Source organism: Vulpes lagopus, chromosome 21 (genome assembly GCF_018345385.1).
Source record: "Vulpes lagopus strain Blue_001 chromosome 21, ASM1834538v1, whole genome shotgun sequence".
Taxonomy (NCBI): Eukaryota; Metazoa; Chordata; class Mammalia; order Carnivora; family Canidae; genus Vulpes; species Vulpes lagopus.
Window position 1 is genome coordinate 41,584,447 of NC_054844.1, and position 22,226 is coordinate 41,606,672.

The 22,226-nt window shown below is 40.8% G+C and overlaps 1 protein-coding gene and 1 pseudogene across 2 annotated transcripts in view; one reads left to right on the plus strand and one right to left on the minus strand.

Moving 5' to 3' along the window:
• The window catches only part of DIP2B (disco interacting protein 2 homolog B), a 221,772-nt gene that overhangs the window by 95,058 nt on the left and 104,488 nt on the right, over positions 1-22,226 (plus strand). For both annotated transcript variants that reach the window (XM_041735560.1, XM_041735561.1), the window contains exon 2: positions 11,563-11,634. In XM_041735560.1, coding sequence (XP_041591494.1) covers positions 11,563-11,634 — 72 coding nt within the window. The remainder of the gene's footprint in view (positions 1-11,562; positions 11,635-22,226) is intronic.
• On the minus strand, positions 20,427-20,985 carry LOC121480082 (annotated as a pseudogene).

Here is a 22,226-nt window from a genome sequence, read left to right on the forward strand (position 1 = left end):
TGAGGCTCAGAGGAGGACAGCGGCTTGCCCAGGACTAGCAGCTTCCCTAGTCTGGAACAACTAGGGAAGAAAACATGTTTCCCGACACCTGGAATCTGAGTTCATAAATCTGTGCCAAACACATAAAGATAATCCGTTTTCTGTCCATCCCACTGGAAAAGCGCTGGCCACTGACCCAGACGAGCTGCTCATTTTGTGATGCACATACTGTAGCAGTGCCAGTGTTCTCCCTACTTATGGCTTTCCCTGTGTGCCTTTGGTTTCCGGTATGAATTGGCTACCAACAGAATTCTTCATCTGTTTGTAAATTTTAACTTTATTTCTGCACTGGCAAGATGACATAGTGAGATTTTGAGCAGTGGTTAATTTTGTCTATACCATCGATAAAGGAATGCCTGGCGCGTGACCTGCTTACTCCAGATTCAGTGATTCGTGTAGATGTTACTACTTACGCCTGGTTTTATTTTATTTTATTTATTTTTTATTTTTTTAAAGATTTATTTATTTATTTATTTATGATAGACATAGAGAGAGAGAGAAGCAGAGACACAGGAGGAGGGAGAAGCAGGCTCCATGCTGGGAGCCCGACATGGGACTCAATCCCGGGACTCCAGGATCGTGCCCTGGGCCAAAGGCAGGTGCTAAACCACTGAGCAACCCAGGGATCCCCCTTACGCCTGGTTTTAAAAAATGATTCTAATGGGTACCAGAAGAGAGGCAGAGTAATATACTTAGCTGTTCTCAGAAGAAACAGCTTTCTGATTTTCCTGAGGAAACATGAAGATAAAAGTCAGGTGAAGAAGTTTTTTATAACTTATTCTTCTTCTTCTTACCTTCACCCTCCCTTCCTCACCCCCTGATTTTTTTCTGGAATTATATTTTTCCCTTAGCATTTGCAGTTTTAGCCCTAAATTATCACAACACCCAGAGTTAGATGCATGTAATCCTGTTTTGTGCACAATGGTACTATTTTATTTACATAAATTTACATATATTCATTTTGACTTTGACTAATCTCTGTTCATTTCTGGTTTAGATGTCTGTACCTGTTCCTTGATGTCAGTTTTCCTTCTTTTAGACTATTGGCACCCAAAGTGACTAATTTTGTTGGGTCTTACTGCCAAAGATCTAGTACCCCGATGTGGCTTTAGAGGCTTTTAATGCGCTCTCTTCTCTTTGTTGTTGTTAAAGAGAACCTAGTGATCTAGAATTTTCTAGATAACCCTTTTAAGGCTTAAAGCTATTGTTGGGACTTAAGGGTGGGGTTGGGGCTGGGGCTGGGGCTGGAGTGGTGTCAACTAAAACTAGTTGAATGTGTGCTATGTGCCAGGGACTTTTGCATTTATTCTCTCATTTAAGACTCATCATAAGCACTCAAGGTAGGAGTTCTTCCAGTTTCACCTATTATGAAACTGAGGCCGACTTGTTCAGTAACTTGTCATGGAGCCAGGAGACTGGCAGACTCAGGGTCCAGACCCAGACCTGCCTCGTGCTAGAGAACCCATGCTCTTCCTGCCGACTCCACCATCTCAGGGGCTCCCCTTGCCCTGTTCAGACCTCCAGGTCATTTGTATAGCAAATTTCTTACTTGCAGACATAGTTTTTCTAATGGACAAATGAACATACCTTTTGCATTAGATGGATTAATTGAGCCAGCTGCCTGCTGATGTCGTCAGGCAGAGTTCAGTTTCTCAGTATTTCAAGTGTTTTACTCTGTTGATTTTTTATTTGTTTGAACTTGCTTGATGCCTTAGGTGAAATACCATCTGTAAGAAGTCATATATATTTGACCTAGAAAACAGAACTGTGCAGCCAAAACAATTCTATGATTTGAGTTTTGGAAGAAAGCAATCTGGGCTTATTCTCAAATTCTTGAAGTGGAAAATGTCTAGTTATTGTCCTAAATGAGGTGAGAAGACAACTACTAAGAATGGAAATTTGAGTGTTCAGAAGTTAATTTCCTTGAAAATCTTTTGTAAGATTAGTAAGTGTGAGTTAAAAGAAGAGAAGACTATAGCTTTTATAGGCTGCCAGTTGAAGACTTTTAGAACCACTGATTTTTGTTTTCAAAAGAAAAAGTAGATTAAAAATTCTCATATTTTTTCAACAGATTGAAGTATTTTAACAGATTGATTTCTGGCTAAACTCTGAAAATACTGTGGCTTTCACTCTTCTCTCAAGATTAATTCTACCTATGTGAAGAGAGAAACTACAAGGAGCTTTTAAAAATAATTCAGAGTTTTTAATTCTTTAGAATCCTGTTGGCCACTTTCAGTTCAGATATGGCAAGAAAAATAGGGAGGGTGAAACAAAGGCCACAATGCCCAGTAGCTGGTTTAAGGGGTAAGGCCATTGTTTTCTATGACTGTGAACCTCTCCCACTCCTGCAGCTGAAGTGGTTAGGACTCTGTGTAAATAAAAACAGTGCTTTTAGGGAAAAAAATGTATTTGTTGTGAGTCTTTATCACCTTTAGAGGAAGGATGTTTGGAGGATGGGTGGCTGGTGAATGTAATTCATTGAATAGAATTGTTGTAAGGAGAACATGATAAAACTTATTAGTAAAAATTGTTTTTTGTCTTCTAGCCAGCGTCTCCTGGGCAGGATCCAAATCCTCTGCCTTTTTAAGTTTTACTAAGATCTACCTGATTCACATTCTCAGTTATATTTTTGGCTCTTTGTCTGTATGTGTCTACTTATATTTCTTGTGTGTAAATGACCTTAACTCCGGTCCTAGTTCCCCATCTGCCGCCATAGCCAACATGTACCACTGTCCTGGTCTGAGATTTACATGTATGATGCCTGGGTGGCTCAGTGGTTGAGTGGCAGCTTTCAGCTCAGGCCGTGGTCCCGGGATCCGGGATCGAGTCCCATATTGGGCTCCTTGTAAGAAGCCTGCTTCTCCCTCTGCCTGTGTCTCTGCCTTTCTCTCTGTCTCTGTCTCTGTCTCTCTCTTTCTCTATGTGTTTGTGTCTCATGAATAAATAAATAAAAATCCTTAAAAAAGATTTACATGTAGAGGTTATTAGATACAGGTATAGATTGGAAGATGATGACTATAGAAGTTCTTCTTAGTTTCTCATTTCTTTCCTTCCTAATTACAAAAAAGAAAGGCCACATTCTCTGTTAGCTGAATATTTAGTAATGATGTATAATGACTTTTTGCTAATTGTTTTTTAACTGCAGTTGGACACGGTTTCCACAGTTGGCTGTCTCATTTAAAAGATAATTAAAGAGACAATTCATGCGGGGTCCTTCTTGGGGGGGTGGGGGTGGATTTTTAATGCCTTCTGGAAAGTCATCTATATTTTGGAATGAGTCAGAGAAATTGTTTGTCTCATGCTGTTCATTTTATGAACAATAGATTAGTTTTATTCTTTTATTGCATCTGATTTGGGGGCCACCTACAAATAAACAATGGACAAAGAACAATAGGAAAAAGCCAGAGACCTAGATTCTAGCCTAGCTGTGTATCTTTAAGCAAGCTGTTTATCTTTTCACATCTCAGTTTCTTGTTCTGTAGTAGGGATTATGTCTTTTCTGTTTATTGAAGAGGATTTTTAGGCAAATCAGATGAATCAGTATCAGAATATTTTGAAAAGTTGTAATGCTGGTTGTGTTATATAGAGGCATTTAATTAAGAAAGAAGTAAATCGATGACCTATGAGATACATACCAGCCTTCAACTTCAGGTGTCTGAAGAACCCATGTTGAGGCACAGCAGTGGGGCCCTCCTGTTCAGCAGGGCCTGAAGGAGTAGCAGTAGGGCCAGTGTCTGTTCTTCAGAGACTGAATTTACACCTTTAATATCCTTCTGTTGCTCCAAGTATGCTATTCTCTTCTACAGCTGTGGGTTTGAGAACAGTCCTGACAGTAATCCTTCAGGACCCAACTGAAGAGCACCTTCTGTGAAGTCTTCCCAGTCTTTTGGAGGCCAAGTTTGGAGCTTCACTCTGAAAAGTGAATATAGGGTGGTGGGTGGTATTAGGGAGGAGGGGCCCTGGAGCCAGGACTGCCTGGGTTCAGATCCTAATTATGGCTCCTACTAGATATGATATGACTGACAAGTAGCTTAAACATTCTGTGGCTCAGCATCACCTATAAAATGGGACTGATAATAATATTACCTTTTAAGGGATGTTGTGAGACTCTTGGAACAGAGGCGGTTATACATAGTAAGCCCTCAATGAGTATTACTATTTACTTATTTATTTTTAGAGTATTAAGTTATTTATTATTATTATTATTTTTTAAATTCCCTTAGAATTTTGTACATGACCCCTAGTGTAGCCCTTGTCACGTTTTTTTTTTTTTTTTAAGATTTTTAATTTTTATTCATGAAAGACAGAGAGAGGCAGAGACGCAGGCAGAGGGAGAAGCAGGCACCATGCAGGGAGCCTGATATGGGACTCGATCCCGGGACCCCAGGATCACGCCCTGGGCCAAAGGCAGGCGCTAAACCGCTGAGCCACCCAGAGATCCCCCCCGCCCTTGTCACTTTTATTGTAATTATTTGTTTAGATTGGGAACTTCTTAAAGATGTAGACAGTTTTATTAACACTTTGCATGTCATCCATTCATCGTTCAAAATGTTTTTGTGACATCCCAAAGTTCCCCAAGCTGTTGCCACCCCTGACTGAATCGGTATGACTTTAAGGCCGGGCTACACTGGCACATACCTTTTTTATTTCCATTGAAGCAGAAAGAGTTTGTGGATGGAACTGTAATCCTTGCTCTGTGTCCATCAAGATTAATATACATACCACTTGGTGACCCTCCAGAATTTCCCAAGGCCTGTGTTTATTTAGCACCTAACTGCTCAGGGTGCTTCACAAAGTCATCTCCAAAAAGTCTTAGCGTCACTCTACTTCTTTCTGGGAGGTAAAATCCTAAAGGAACCCTCAAACACGGCTGTAGTCACACACAGCCAGTCAGCAGCAGAGGAAAACGAGTAAGCCGCTAAGTGACTGCCTCATTAGGAATTTGTCTTATTTCTGACACTAGAATGAAAGGCCAGACTCTGGCCACAGTGTCACCCACTGTGTAAAGCTTTCCTTTCCCTACCCAGGCAGAGCTCATCATGCCCCCTCTGGCTTCTGTACTGTATTTGGCATACATCTCTCCCGCAGCACTCAGGTAGGAGGTCAGGTGGGTGCCTTCCTCTTCTCTCTTCATGGCATGGCTACCCACTTCTGACCCCTGGCCAGTAGAGGGGAGGCTTCAGTGGGCTTTCACTGAAAGTGTGTTGATGTTGGCACTTTCTAGAGCCCAGGCCCCATACCAGGTAGTCTCAGTCACCATGGAAACTTACCAAGACAGCTGTTAAGGTGACCCATTCTACAGACGTGGATACCAAGACTTATCAAGAGGTTAAGTAAAACTTGTCTAGAGTCACAAGGCCAGGAAGCAGCAAGGCTGTGCTCCAGATGTAATTCTTTCTAGCACTGACTCCTGAAGGGCTAACCACAGCACTCTATGCGCTCAAATGGCTGACGGGGTTGTAGGACTGTTCCTCCTCTCGTGCTGACTCTTCGGGGCTTGCGGCAGCTAGCAGGCCCACGCACACCTCCCGCAGCCCGTCATCATGCCGCTTAAAGATAATCCCTGGGCTGCCTGTGCCAAGCAATTACTGATCCTGGGCGGGTGAGGAGGGAAGCAGGGAATTTATTTTCTTTAGGTTCTGCCTCACGTATATCTTTCCGTGTGTCTGGCTTTGGCTCTTCGGGTTGTGGTGATGCCTAGCGAGCGGACAGCCTTGGGCCAGGTGGGTCCCTGTGCCTGTTACCGGCTTGGGGCCTCCCACCCGTGGGGTCCGCGGACCCCTGGAAGTAGCTGCTCTTCCAAGTGCACCTCTGGGTGGAGAAGTAGTTACCCTAGTGGGAGGGGAAGGCTAATCCTCTCTTTATTTGTTTAGTTCTCAAAAAACTTGAACAACAGGTTTAACTTCCATCTGTGCCATTTTAATGCAAATTTTATACAGGTAGAGTTATGGCACTCCTTTTTGTTTTATATGCCAGATGGCAAAAAATCTGTTCTGACTAAGAATGCCTGTGATGTGACTGAGTGTCTGCAAGAGTTCTTTGCTCTCCCTTGAGGCCGCATGGCCAGGAGACAACACTCTTCCCCTCCTCTTTCCTCTCCTCCTCACATTAAGTCCACAGAACCTCCCAGCACACTGCAGACAGGATTCTCTAGTGTGGTAATATCCAAATTTGCCTGATTTTAAAAAACTTATTGGTGAGTTTCCTGGGTGGCTCAGTTGGTTAAGCATCTGCCTTTGGTTTAGGCCATGATCCTGGGGTCAGAGGATTGAGCCCCATGTTGGGCTTTCTGCTGAGCAGAGAGCCTGCTTCTCCTGCCCCTCTCCCAGCTCATTCTCTCTCTCTCTCAAATGAATAAATAAAATCTTTAATATATATATATATACAGGCTCAGCGTCAGGCACTTGTTAGAAATACAAGGATCTGGGGCTTAATCCAAACTTGTGAATCAGAATCTTCATGGAAGGGGCCTGGGATTTTTTTTTTTTTTTTTTTTTTTGTAAGATTTATTTCTTTTAGAGAGAGAGTGTGCAGGAGGAGAGGAAGAGGGAGAGAGAGAACCCTGAAGCAGACTCCCCGCTGAGTGGGGAGCCCAACATGGGCTCCATCTCAGGACTCTGAGATCATGACCTGAACCAAAACCAAGAGTTAGCCGCTTAACTGACCCAGCCACCCAGGTGCTCTAGGAATTTGTATTTTTACAAGTTCCTCAGGGGATTCTCAAAAATTAGGTATTTGGAAAATGTTGCTTTCTTGCAGCAAACCCTGGTTAACTACCCGTGGGGAGCACAATAAGAACACAGACTATTGGTGGGCAGTGACAGAAATGTGGAATAACAAATTCAGGTAGGTAGGTAGGTAGGTAGGTTCACTGCATTCCTTTGGCCTGGTCTTGCCCTCTGGCGAAGGGATCCGTGGATATGTGGGTGCAGTTCCTGCAGCTTTTAATGCCCACTGATTTTATGGACTGTATTCCTCCTTTCAGGCGAGCGGGGCAGGTGCTACTTATCTGATCACCTTTGAAGTCTAGCTGTCAAGTTTTTCAGCAAACTTGGTTCACTAAATTTCTTTCCCTGGGCCTTTCAGCTCTTGCTAATGTGAAGACCTCTCTTTCTCCCATTTCTGGTTTTCCACCCAAGTGCACATGTCTCTGATTCATTCTTCTCTCACTGCTTCCACCTTACTAATTCATTCAGTCACTCATTCAACAAGTGCTGTTGCGCCAGGCTGTGGGCGGGCTACAGAGATGAACACGACACAATCCCTGCCCTCAAGTGCACAGTCTAGTAGGGACGCAGATGTGTTAACAAATAATTAAAATACCAGTGATGTGCTGAGTGCTATCATAGTGTGTGCAGAGTTGGAGGGGTACCAAAAAGTGACAGGTGTCACAGAGGAGGTGACTTTTAAGCAGGGTCTTGTGGTCATAGAAAAGGGGGAGGGCATTTTAAAGGCTCCTCACCATAGTTCTCACATTCTCATTGCAGTTCATCTTCTAGGTCTTCTTAATGTCATTGTTTATTTATGGATTTAATGGAGCTGATTGTCATGGCTGAATTGACTTTTCTCAAACCCTGAGATGGTTAGTAATTGATTAATATCTAAGATGCCAAGTCTACTAGTTCATCCCACAATCAGTTACTGACAGTAAACGATTGAGACTCTAAACCCTGAAGAAAGCTTATAAAGGCCTTCCACTTTATCAGATAGATGTGTTCTGAGCCAGCAGCAGTGGTCCTTGTACCCTTTAGGGCGTAGGGTGTATGTGTACAGTGGAAGTAGGGAAACTCGTGAGTGGGAATTGGGACAGGAGAATGCTCCATTGTTTCTTTTGCAATAAAAGACTTGATTTCCTCTTTTTAAGAAGGGTTTCCTTGATATGCTCCCACATCTCCGTTAGTTGTGTGTATTGTTGGAGATGACCTAAACTCTTCAGTTTGCTAATTTGACAAGGTTTGGTTTTTATTTCCAAAAAATGTACTGCAGATTTCTCTCATTTCACTAAAGAAGCAGAGATGAAGGGCCATTGTGATTCAGTTTGTATGGTCTAGTAAGTAGCTGTGATTGTAGTTTTAACTATTATTTCTTGAAATAATGGGTGTTCATTGTAGAAAAGTGAGAAAATACAGATAAGCAAAAAGGAAAAGAAGCTAAAACAAATCCATAACCTTGCAAGCCATAGCTAGCCACTGTAATATTTTGGTATATAAAACTCCAGACTTTGTCTGTGTATATGTTTGTGTGTAAAAAAAAGTTATTCCAAAAATTGAATATCCTGTATAAACTGTTTATTAGTATCTTATCTTCTCTCCTATTGTGTATATATATATATACACACATATATACACACACATATATATGCACACACACATACACACTGACCATCTTAGTGTTTACAGATCCATATCTATAGAACCATTAATTCTTAATTGAAAAAAACATTTTTGAGATTGTACAAATTATCTAGTCTTGTTTTTTTGTTTATTTTTTTATTTTTTATTTTTTTTAAGATTTTATTTTATTTATTCATAGACACAGAGCAAGAGAGAGAGAGAGAGAGAGGGAGAGGCAGAGACACAGGCAGAGGGAGAAGCAGGCTCCGGGCAGGGAGCCTGACGTGGGACTCGATTGAGGGTCTCCAAGATCATGCCCTGGGCTGCAGGCGGCGCTAAACTGCTGCGCCACCGGGGCTGCCCTGTTTTTTTGTTTTTTTTAATCAAACTCTGGGGACGCCTGGGTGGCTCAGCAGTAGAGCGTCTGCCTTCGGCCCAGGGCGTGATCCTGTAGTCCCGGGATTGAATCCCACTTTGGGCTCCCTGCAGGGAGTCTGCTTCTCCCTCTCCCTATGTCTCTGCCTCTCTCTCTGTCTCTCATAAATGAATAAATAAAATCTAAAAAAAAAAAAAAAATCAAACTCTGTTAAAGTATATAAAGCAAGTGAAACCCCTCATAATTCCATTTTCCAAGAGTAAACATTTATTTATTTATTTATTTATTTATTTATTATTTATTTATTTATTTATTGGAGTAAACATTTATTTAATGTATATATACATTATTTTTCAAACTATTTTCTATACATATATGCAAATGTATCTATTTCTATTTTTACACAATTAGATCTTGTTATACGTGCTGTTCTGCAACTTGCCTTTTACCCTTTATATGTTTTAGACATCATCTTGTGCAGTACATTTGGAATACCTGTCTATTATTGTGTAGCCCAGGGTTTCTTATCCTTAAGACTATTGATAGTTTGGACTGGATAACTCTTCATTGTGTGACTGTCCTGTACATTGCAGCACACTTAGCCCCATCCCTGGCCTCTATCCCTTAGATACCAATAATACCCCTTCCTCTGAGTGTGACAAAAATACCTCCAGATATTGTCATTTGTCCCATTGGGAACAAAGTCACTCCCAGTTGAAAGCCACTGATAATAGGTGATCTATAATTATAATGTAAGTATCTAGACTTCTTCCATTTTTTCATCACAAAGAATAGGTCAGGCAATATTCTTACTTGATTTTTGTGCACCTTTATGAATATTATCAATGAATAAATTCCTAAAAATACAGTTGCTGAATCAAAATTTTGAAATTTCCAAATTACTCCAAAGAGATTGTATCACTCTATTTTTCAGCTATATCCTGGTAGTTCTAAAATCATCTCTCTTTCCTGAGTTTTAGATCCACATATCCAGCTGTTGATTGGACATGACCTTTTGTGTATCTCATGGGCCTTTCGTAAATCCAATTCCCGTCTTCTTCAACTCACCAAATTTGCCCTTGTTGCTGTCACAGAATAGCACCACTATTTGCCGGAAACGTTCTCATCCTTATCCATCCAGTCATCAAATCCTGTCCAGTGTTTCTCCCAAATGTCTCTCTTAATCCATTCACTACTTCTTTTTTTTTTTTTTAATAGTTTTTAAAGATTTATTTATTGGGGCAGTTGGGTGGCTCAGTAGTTGAGTGTCTGTCAGCCTTTGGCTCAGGTTGTAATCCTGGGGAATTGAGTCCCACATCGGGCTCCCCCCACAGGGAGCCTGTTTCTCCCTCTGCCTATGTCTCTGCTTCTCTTTATCTGTGTCTCTTGTGAATAAAAAAAAATATTAAAAAATTATTTATTTGAGAGAGAGATAGAGTACACAGAGGGAGAGGGAGAAATAGACTCCCCACTGAGCAGGGAGCCCAACAAGGGGCTCCCTCCCAGGCCCCTCGGACCTGAGCTGAAGGCAGATACTTAACTGCTGGAGCCACCCAGCTGTCCCTGTTCACTTCTTATCTTCCCTTCTACCACTGTCTTTAATTTAGGATACTACTAACTTGCCCAGATCACTGGTACATTGGTAGTAGCCCTGGGCTAGCAGGTAGTCTCTTTGAGCCTCTACCCTTGGTCCCATCCTCCTCAGGAAGAATGAATTGCCTTGCTGACCCCGCAGTCTGTGTCACTCCCTGTGTAAGCCCCTCTGCGAGCCCTGCTACCTTCCCACCGTCCACGCCATCAGTCCTGTGCTCAGGCTGACAGCAGCTGGCATTCACCACCCTTGGTTTCAAATCTGTGTTCACCAGTGTTGTAAATTTTAGTATACAACTTACTTTTTATGCTAAATTTTGACTTTAAAGTTTTATTTCAATTAAAAAAAATTCTTTTTTAGAAAACAATACTCTACCATGTCAACTCACAACATGTATTTATTCCCCCGGCTTTGAATTACTCATTCTCCCTTGAATGAACTTTTGTTCTCCTGTGTTTCCTGTTCCTCCTCACCCAGCTCTCTACCCATTCATTTGCTACCCTTTCTTTAGTACCTAGTATATTTCTTGGCACTTGAACCACACATTTTTACTCTGTTAATCAGTTTTTATTCTTATTGCAGTTGTTGCATGTCTACTTTTTGTGTGCTTTGTGTATACTTTTAAATTTTAACCTTATGAAAAAGATGTATGTGTACATAAATAATACAAAGCAGTGAATCAAGGAGAGAGAATATGAGAATTCCAGCCCCGGTTCAACCGTAGGTACTAGGATGCAGAGAGGCCTTTCAGGTATTCCACTCCAGTGCCTGAACCTCAATTTCTCCCCTGAACGAGACTTTTGATTTTACGTGGTTCCATATAGCAATATAGTTGAGTACCTCCCATATCAGTTGTATTAATGTGGTCAAACCGAAACTTTGGAGAGGTCATTTTTCTGCCAGCCTTTCAGCATTCCATTTTGGTCTATCTTAAATGCCAGGGAAACGAGGGATGCCTAGGAACTTGGGAATCTCTGACATGGTATGCAGCATATTGCTATGCTAGATTGGTGTGGAGACAAGCCCTACAATTTTCCACAAGAAGTCTGCTCCAAGACTGTGGGAAATCACACATAGCAAAATCCTTGGCAAAGAACTCTACATTTTTTCCCCTACTCTCTATGTGGTAATTCTATAACACTCTGTAATTAATTTTATTTTTACAGTGAACAACCACAGAGTAAGAATAATGCATAACCTATTTCTGTTTCTTGCTATTTTAGGGGACATCACACAGAAGGGATATGAAAAGAAAAGGTCAAAACTCCTGTCTCCCTACATCCCGCAGACACAAGGTAGGCAATGAGAAGTGGTTTAAACCTTTTCAGTATTTTTACACCAAAGAAGCTATCTTACAGAAGATCTGTCTTTTGTTGGTTCCTGTTTTTTTCCCTCCCTTCCTCACAAGGGGAGAGAAAAAAAAACGGAAGGAAAGAAAGGAGGAAATGAATCTTAATTGAGCATCTGCTGTGTGCTAGGCACTTTTAAAATACCTAAGTCATCAAATCATTTACACAGAGCTTGGGTCGTGGTGTGTATGTGCAAGGCTGATGTGATTCAATGGCAGAACATTCCAGGTCATGGAAAAACTGCATCTTCCTTAAGCCTGAGCACAAACTGTGCTGTAGAGCAAAGGCAGCAAAGATCAGAAGGAAGAATAGACTCAGTATTGCAAGGCGACTCAAGGATTGCAGTTCCTGAGGATTTGGGGGTAAGAACCCTAATAAGCTTTTCTATTGAGTCCCTTGTTCCTTCTGCAAAGAGACTGGTGGGTTCTTCATGTCAGAAAGTCCTGAGTCATGGTGTGCTTAATTCCAGAGGGCTTGCTGTATGTAACCTTTGCCTCCAGGCAAGGCTGTCTCTAAGTCATCATATGTTTTTTAAGTTACTCAGATTTGAGGGACGCCTGGGTGGCTCACCAGTTGAACTTCTGGCCTTCGGCTCAGGGTGTGATCCCGGGGATCTGGAATTGAATCCCACATCATGCTCCTTGCGTGGAGCCTACTTCTCCCTCTGCCTGTGTCTCTACCTCTTTCTCTTTCTCTGTTTCTCATGAATAAATAAATAAAATCCCCCCAAAAAGTTACTCAGATTTGAGGCTTTCCTTTGATATCCTGTTTCTGCTTTAATCACTTTTACTATAAGGAATTTTTTTCTTGTTTTCTAATTTCTCCCTTGCAATCAAAGTCCCATTTCCTCAAGCCTCTTCCTTGTGGAGCTAATTGCTTTTATATCTGGATTACAAATACCTTGAGGACTTTGCATTTCCCATAGTTCTAATATTAAGCTTTGTACAGGGTATATGGTCTGTAAATAATGAATAATAGAATGAGAAAATGAATAATGATGATGTTCCAATATATTTCACTGAGGTCCTTGTTTTATTTCCTATATCATTCTTGGAAATTCCTTCCTACAAAAATGAGTAGATCAGTGCAGTGACAGCCAATTTAAGATATCTTAATGAACAGACAGATGTCAAAAGGAATTGAGAAAGAAGAGGTATAAATTGAGCCAGTGACAGCTAATGAAAAGCCAGTATTTGCAGAGCAAGGCATGACAGAGGAGTACTCTGGCTACTTAAATGTGAACCTGGCCCATACCTCTATAGTGCTGGAGGTTTTTTAGTCACTTTGTGCAAGAACAGTCGGATCCTGAAACAATAATTCAATAAGAAATAAGAGTCAATATAGAAAAGGACTATGATCTGTTCTCTGTAGTCAGGCTATATAGAAGCCAAATCATGTTAAAAAATCAGTTTATTGGGGTGCCTAGGTGACTCAGTGAGTGTCTTCTGCCTTTGGCTCAGGTCGTGGTCCCTGGATCCTGGGATTGAGCCCCATATCAGGCTCCCTACAGGGAGTCTACTACTTCTCCCTTTGCACTTCCCCCATGCTCCTGTGTGCATTCACTTGCTCTCTCTCAAATAAATAAAATCTTTTTTTTTTTTAAGGTTTTATTTATTTATTTGAGAGAGAGAGTGCACAAATGGGTAAGAAGGGCAGAGGGAGAGGGAGGAGCAGATTCCCCACTGAGCAGGGAGCCTGACATTGGGACTTGATTCCAGGACCCTGGGATCATGTTCTGAGCTGGATGCTTTGCCACCTGAGCCACCCAGGCGCCCAAATAAATACATTTTTTTTAAAAAGATTTTATTTATTTATTCATGGAGACACAGAGAGAGAGAGAGAGGCAGAGACATAGGCAGAGGGAAAAGCAGGCTCGACGCAGGGAGCCCGATGTGGGACTTTGATCCCAGGACCCCAGAATCACGCCTTGGGCCGAAGGGAGCCGCTTAACCACTGAGCCAGCCAGGAGTTCCCCAGATAAAATCTTAAAAGGAAAAGCAGAACGGTTTATCAGTTCTCTGAGAAACCACTGATACATACTCAGATCTGTGTGATCAGCACATTCTTGCCCCATGGGTGGGCCTACAGGGGGAGCCAAATCACAGATGGAAGGTCTTCAGTGAGTAGGAATGAGACATTTAATTGCAGTAGGCCAAGAGAATGGAACATAGCCATATCACAGTAGGAAGGGTTTTGCAGATGACCTCATGCGGAAAATTGAAGCCATTTGAAGGTAGCTCCTTCAGCTTCCTGCTACCAAGCTTAAGACTTGCCACATCTGTGTCCATCATGTTTTCCTCCTTCCTTCTGGTTAAAAAAGTAATCTGTTCCCCTTATCCGAGGCCAGTCATTGCACCTGTGCTTTGGATTCCATTCCTTCTTCCCTTTCCAGAAACCTTAAATTATCATCCTGTGACACTGAGGACAGGGCAATGGAAGTGGGTCATCCCTGGTACAGGCAATAAGGGTGCAGTATCTGTAAAAATAAAAAAGCAGTAAGAAAGCCAACAAAAAATTGGTCTGCTTTTATTATTATCCTGTCTAGCAGTTCCAAAGACTGTAAGTAATAAGATGTTCTCCCTGCTGATGCAGACCCGCCCCTTAGATGTGCCATTGCCATTGCTGCCAGTTCCCATCTCTTTTGTACACTCACTCTCTCCCTCTCACCTGACCCTCAGCAGGCCATCATGCTTGTTATACTCTTCTGTTAAAAAAAATCCTCCCTTGTCAGCCTTTTCCATCTTCACCTTTTCTGCTTCCTTTTATGATCAAATTGCTCTGAGCTGTCTATACTTGCTGTCTCTGTTTTCTCCACTCCTGCTCACTTCTCAGCCCATGCCTGTCCCTTCTAGAACTGTTTTAAGTGACATCACCGAAGAAGTTGCCACTCTAGAAGCACTCCTTTTGAAACTCTCTTTTTCATTTTCTTACTCTCCTCTTTCTGTTGCTCCTAGTCATCCTTGCAAGCTCATCCTCCTCTGTTAAATGTTGGAGTTTTCAAGGCAAGGCCCCAAGCCCTCTTGATGTCTCACTCTGTAGCAGTGACTCATAGATTGCAGCCTGCATCACAACCACTGGAGGGCTTGCCAGTATACAGATTGGCAGACCTGTTCTCAGGGTTTCTGATTCTAGAAGTCCAGGGTGGGGCCTGAGAATTTGCATTTATGTTAAATTCCCAGGTGATAGGGAAGTTGCCGGTCCAGACACCACACTTTTAGAACCAACGCTCTATCTCCCTATAGTATTTCAGCCATACCTGTGGCTTTAATTATCATTTAAATACACGTAACTGCAAAATATGTATCTTCAGCTCAAATCTATCCTAAGTTTCTGACCCATAGATCCAATTGCTTACTTAACATTTCCATTTACATAACTTAAAAGAGCCTCCTTTTCAACCTATCCATTAAATCGATAACTTCCACCACCATTCCTACCACCGCTTCCAACATGCACATACACAAAGCAAAAAATAGAAACAAAATCCAACTACAGTGACATCCAGCCTGCTCTTGTGCTTTTCTTCTAGTTTTCTCCTTCCAAGTAAATCAAACCCACATCTGAAAACCCAACAGTTTAGAGACCTAAAAATCATCCTCAGGATCTCCTCCATTCCCCATCTCTTGTCTGTCACCAAGTTCTATCAGTTTTCTGTTCCTTCATTTTTGGCAAGTTTAGGTTTTTTTCTAGGAAATAGTCTGTTTTGTATACATTTTCAAATTTACTGTTATTCATAAAGTTTTCCTTATTTTTGAAGGCCCTGCCTGTTTACATTGTCTACTTATATCTCTGTTCTCTTGATGAGTCTTCCCAGAAGTTTGTCTTATCAAAGAATAATCTTGATTTTTATTGAATCTTTCTTTTTTTTTTTTTTAAGGTTTATTTATTTTAGAGAGAGGGAGGCTAGGAGGGAGGGACAGAGGGAGAGGAAAGGAAAGTCTCAAACAACTGCTCTCAGCTTGGAGCTGGAAGTGGGGCTTAATGTGGGGCCTGATGCAGGGCTTGATCTCATAGCCCTGAGATCACAGACTGGGTGGAAACCAAGAGTCAGATGCCCCACCAACTGTGCCACCCAAGCACCCTATTTGTTGAACCTTTTTAAGTACTTTATTTTCTGATTACTTTCAGCTTCTATATGTATTTCCTTCCTTAAACTATTTGTTTACTCTTTTGTATTCTTCCTAAACTTCCTCAGTTGGATGCTTAGATTTTCTGCCTTCTTTCTTAAGTGTTTCTTAATTTCACTGCGGTCAGAAAACATGCCTGTACCAAATCAAGGCTTTGTTATTTGTTCAGACATGCCTAGTATTTGGTAAATTTCTGTAATTCATCTATTTGTGTCTTATTGGTTGAATGGATGGTTTTGGTCCATTAGTTCAAAATAGTTAATTGTGTTTTTCAGATCTTTTCTTAATAACTTTTTGACTATTTTGATCTATCATTTCTGATAGAAATGTATTTAAAAATCTGTACCATGATCATGTGTTTATCAGTTTTCCTTGTAGTTCTGTCAAGTTCTGCTTTATAGGTTTTAAAGTGATGTTACTAGGAACAAGACAAGGATGTCCACTCTCACCGCTTTTATTCAACATAATACTGGAAGTTCTAGTCACAGCAATTAGACAACATAAAGAAATAAAAGGAATCCAGATTGATAAGGAAGAAGTAAAACTCTCACTGCTCTCAGATGACATGATAATGTGTATAGAAAACCTTCAAGACTCCACCAGAAAACTGCTAGAAATGGTAAATGAGTTCAGTAAACTCATAGGATACAAGATCAATGTATGTAAATCTGTTGCATTTCTATACACTAATAATGAAGCTGCAGAAAGTGAGGAAGACAAATACCATATGATCTCACCCACATGTGGAAATTAAGAAATTAAACAAATGAACAAAGAAAAAAAAGACATACACACAAACCAAGAAACAGGCTTTTAACTATAGAAAAAAAATTGATGGTTACTGGAGGGGTGGTGGGTAGGGGGATGGGAGAAATAGGAATGTGGATTAAAGAGCACACTTACTGTGATGAAAAAAAGTAAAATAAAATGATAAAAATACAACAAAATAGAAATAAATAGGTTTACAAAGTAAAAAAAAAAAGTGATGTTACTAAGTATACATGAAGAATTACAATGTCTTCTTTGAAAATTGTTCCCTTTATCATGAGTCAACTGTCTTTGTCCCTGTGGTGTTTTTTATCCTAAGGCTTTTTAAATAATCTAATCTGTCTAGAGTTATTAGACATCTTAATTCTCCTCTCAGACAATACAAGTACTTTTAAAAATGCTTCAGTGGCTATGACTGTTACTCTCCATCCTACATTTTAGTACCACCTTGTTTACATGCCCTCTCCATTATCAGTTATTGTCTTATGTACCTAACAGTACTTAATACACATTCTTTACTTGCTATTTCTTCATATATCTCACTTCTTCCTTTCAGTTTAATTCCTTCTTCCTAAAGTCTATCCTATAGTAGTTACATATTTTAGTGAGGGTTTCTTACTGGGGAATTCTCTCCCATCTGTGTTTATGATTTTGCTCACCTCAGATCTTGAATCTATTCATGGTTTTCCCAAAATGGGGTTGGTTGCAGGGCTGAATAATCTATATTGGATAGGTTCTATAGCAAAAGAAGAGATTACCCCTTGGAATATTTGCCCATATATCTTTGTAGATTTTGAAGAAGGCATTCATTCATTCATTCATTCATTCATTCATTTATTTATTTAGAAGCACATTGGAATACAGGTTTTAAACTTACTAAATTATATTGATGTCTCATATAGAATTAAATGAAATAAAAGCCATTTTAATGTTTTTGGGAAGAATTTTCTAAATCTTCTTTATGGAAGGATAACCTCTTCTGAGTTCTTTCTCTTTATTAGATTTCATCCATTTAATGGTGAGAAGCTTCATTGTAAGGATGGCTGCTTGAGTGTAGTATGTCTTCACTAATCTCTTGAAATAAATTAATACTGTTTGCAACATTGTATTACTAGAACAATTATGTGTACATGCTTATCTAAAAATTCAGCAAATGATTTTTTTCTTTTCTTTCCTATTTTTTTTTAAGAATTTTTATTTATTTAAGTAATCTTAACACCCAGTGTGGAGCTCAGACTTAGTGACCCTGAGATCAAATCACATACTCTACTGACTGAGCCAGCATAGGTGTTCCTAGTGAATGATTTTTTTAAAAAATTTATTCATGAGAGATAGAGGCAGAGACACAGGCAGAGGGAGAAGCAGGCTCCATGCAGGGAGCCCGACGTGGGACTTGATCCCGGGTCTCCAGGATCACACCCTAGGCTGAAGGTGGTGCTAAACCACTGAGCCACCAGCGCTGCCCATGAATAATTTTTTTGTATGGAGTTTATTTGAAGTTGAAATTATCTTGGATTGCATATCTATGTATATTTTAGATTTCTTTCCTCAAATGTTAAATGAATCTTTAAGACTTAAAAAAATTTAAGTGTAGCAGGAGAATGGAGAAACGTGCTAACAGAATATAAGGTTGAAGAAAAACTTAGAAATTAAGTAGTAGAAATTGAGTAAGGACAGTACTGGTTAATAATAGGGATAGGTTAATTCGGTGGGATCACAGGGGTTAGGTTCTAAAGTCACTATATGACAAAAATATGATGTGTCAAATTTCTCAAATCTTCCAACCTTGGAACTGACTCTTGTTTCTTTAGACACAAGCCAGATTTTTGTCTGGTAAGTGAAGAGCCATGCTGTATGAAAAATATGTATCTTGATAAAGGTTAAAATCATACTCAAGGACTCAAGATGCTCTCACGTGGAGAGTCATGGGAGAAAGGAAGCTTTGCCAGGTTCACGTCTCCTACTCATTCTAAGCCATGACCTCTTTGAAAGGAATGGCCCATAGAAATCTTTCAATATGGCAACTGCTGGGGCCTGGATATAGAGTTTCTCACCTCAGTTGGCAAGATGTTCAGGAAGAAGGGGCCAGAAATTAACTCTCTTTTGGCATGGTCCAAAAAATTGAAATTTCAAACCATGTGTGTTCTAACTCCTCTGTAAACTAGTCATTCTTGCCCACTCTTAGAGTTGTAGAAAACGGAACGTTTTATGCAGGAAGGTGATTTCTCTCAGCTGATCCTGAGTCTAATCTTTAAGTTAAGATACTTTGGATACAAATAACTAATATTTCAGCTACTTTGATAAATAAAAAGAGTTTATTCTAATGATACCAGGGTTACTGATAGAACCTCTAGACAACACATATATACTGAAGTACATGCGGGCTTCCAAGTACTATTGAGACCCCAGGAGACAGCACTGGACAAGGCTGAGTCTGCCTTGGGACATCTCTCCCACCTATCCCCCACCCCTGCTCCGGCTTGCACCCTCCGTCTACCCAGGTTTGCTCAACTAGGACTTCCACAGAGAAGCCTTCCTTGATCAGCCCTATCAAAAACAGTCCCCACTCCCTTTATCTGAGCTGCATTTTTAAAAAGTTAACTCTTGGTTGTCCCATTGATTATGGTTTATTCATGTGTCTTACCTCCTACTAGACTCTTAAGGTCTTTAAAATCAGGAAAATTCTTTTTTTCATCATCATCATCATTTTTTAAAAGATTTTATTTATTTATTCATAGGGAGAGAGAGAGAGAGAGGCAGAGACACAGGCAGAGAAGCAGGCAGGCTCCATGCTGGGAGCCCATCGAGGGACTCGATCCCGGGTCTCCAGAATCACACCCTGGGCTGCAGGTGGCGCTAAACTGCTGTACCACGGGGGCTGCCCATCTTTTTTTCATTATTGTTTTTATTCTTCATGTCTCCAGTTTCTAGCAGTAGGATCTGACATATAGTAGATGTTTAGAAATGTTTGTGGAACCGAACAGAAAGGATATTTAGAATTTCCAGTATCTCTTTCAGTAAACATCTGTGAAGATGAAACTGTCAGGTAATGAAAGAAACAGATTACTCTACAGATTGGAGAGTGATGATCCTGGCAGCATGTCTCCACCCTCAATAAATCTTTTAACTTAGACATGCTACAACTCTAAGAGACTGTGTAGGGTAGGGTATTTTGGTTCTCAGCTGAGATTTGGCATTTCTCCATTTAATTTTTATTTTTAAATGAAATTAATGAATATTTATTCATTTATTTATTTAAATCTATTTTAAATAGTCAAATGGGACTACAGGGTTTATAACAACAACAAAAATGGGCAGTGTCTCTTCTTCCCTGGAGATGGATTCTTTCAGCGTCTTTAACTGTTTTTCTGACATTTACCTCTGTGATTCGAGGTAACATTTTTACTATTTCTGGATTTTTTTTTCCTTTAATTTGAGGCCTTATTTATTTCCTACTAGACAAGATGAGAATCTTGCTGTCTTACATATTCCTCCCTCAACCACATAGATACCACATACTCCATTTCCCCCTTTTCCTCATTTCTTCACATTTCACATTTCCTACTTATTCTGGGCTCTAATTATGTTACTTGGGCTTAATATGTTACTTCTGTTGTTAAATCAGCATTCAATGCTTATATATTTTTTAAAGATTTTTATTCATTTATTTGAGAAAGAGAGAAAGCATGTACATGAGCAGGGAGAGGGGCAGAAGGAGAGGGAGAAGCAGACTCCCAGCTGGACAGGGAGCACATTGGAGGGGCTCCATCTCAGGACCCTGAGCCAAAGGCAGATGCTTAACCAAATGAGCCACCTTGGCTTTTTTTTTTTTTTTTTTTTTTTTTAAGAGTTCAGCTTTTTATCAAACAGGTTACAGAAGAGGTTTAGTTTGAAAAGACCAAAGTCCATGTCATCACCAGACTCCTCTGATTCTTTCTTTGCTGCTGCCTCTTTCTTCTCCTCAGCTGAGGCTGAGGTGGAGGGAGTGGGACCTCCTGCCAGTGTAGCACCAGCTGCTCCTTAGGGTTCACCAGCCCCTGCATTACAGATGAGGCTCCTCATGTTGACATTGGCCAGGACCTTTCAAACAAGCCCAGCCCAAAAGGTTCAACATTTGCACCTGCTACCTTAATAGGGCTTTGATCTTATCCTCCATGACCGTCACCTCTTCGTAGTGCAGGGTGAGGGCCGAGTAGATGCAAGCGAGCTCCAGGACCAAGGCCACGGTTGCTCGGGCACTGCTGGGCATGGTGCTAGTCACCCAATGAGACGACAGCCTCACCCTGATGCGGTGACTGAGCACCTTACCTTAGCAGCAGCTGAGGAAACTCAGTGCTTACTACATGATTATGATTATGTAAATACTGTTCACAGCTAAGCCGTTTGCCTTACCAGGATTACAATTTTTTCTTTTCTTTTTTTTTTCTTCAGAATTATCCATCAGTTTATTATTCTTTTTGTAGAAACAGCTCTTGGTGCTGGCTCTCTTCCTGCAAGTATCTGAACTGTTTGTTTTCCTGTTCTGCTACAGGCCTTCATCATCATTCTGGTGGCATTTTGAGAAAGAGTAGGGATAGATGGAAGTGTTCTGCCGTGTTTAATCAGAATTCTTTATCCTTAAATTTCTATGTAAGCGTTATTCAGAATTTGTACAAAGATAATTCCTATCAAACTGAAAGACCTCAAAGACAGTACCTCATTTTTACTGTTCATGAGCAAGTGGATCATATGGTCTCCAAAGCGGCCTGATTCATGTGTTCATACTGGGAGGCCTCCCTCCTTCAGGTGGTCTGAGAAGAGACCTGCTCAGCTCTGTTTAGCAACTGCCCACCATTTAAAATTGCCCTTAAAGGGGCGCCTGGGTGGGTCAGTTGTCCTTGTTACAGTACATATGTGACTCTTGATTTCAGCTCAGGTGATGATTTCAGGGTTGTGAGGTCAGGCTCCATGTGGGGCTCTGCCCTGGGTGTGGAGCCTGCTTAAAGAGTCTCTCTCTTCCTCTCCCCCCCACCCCGCCATCAACCATCAATCAATCAGTCTTAAAAATTGCCCTTGAAGTTCAATCGTGCCTCCTCTTTTGATTCCATATATCTTGTCTGAAGACATTACTACAGCTTCCATTTTGGATGGCATTGGGTTAACAATCCATTCTGTCTTCATGTATTTGAGATTGTTTGCAACCTTTGTGTGTTTTTCTTCTTTGTCCTTAGCCTTTGTCCCACCATCTTTCACTTCATTTAGTTGTGTTTGTCTCCTGCTTTAGAATAGAATCTCACCTTTTCCATGTTCCTTCTTGGCCTAGGTTTGCACATTGTTTTTTCCCAGTCCCTCACCTGCTGCCCTTTTAGGGATAAGACCTGTCTGTTTATGAATTTGGTCATGTGTTGATATTCTCCAGCTTGTCCTGGTAAGACACTCTGGTGACCCAGAGACTTTCCCCAAACTTGAATTTCTTTTGTGATCACTGCTTATTTTGCTAGAGGGTATTTGCTCACTGGTATTCCAGTGTGTATCCACATGCTGCCTTTGCCAGCGGCTCCACACCCCTTTCATCACTGTTCTCCGTTCAGTCCTGCCTTTGAGATTGTGCAAGCCTGTATATGACCGAATTCAAATGAAACCAAAGAAAACCTTGTGTTATAT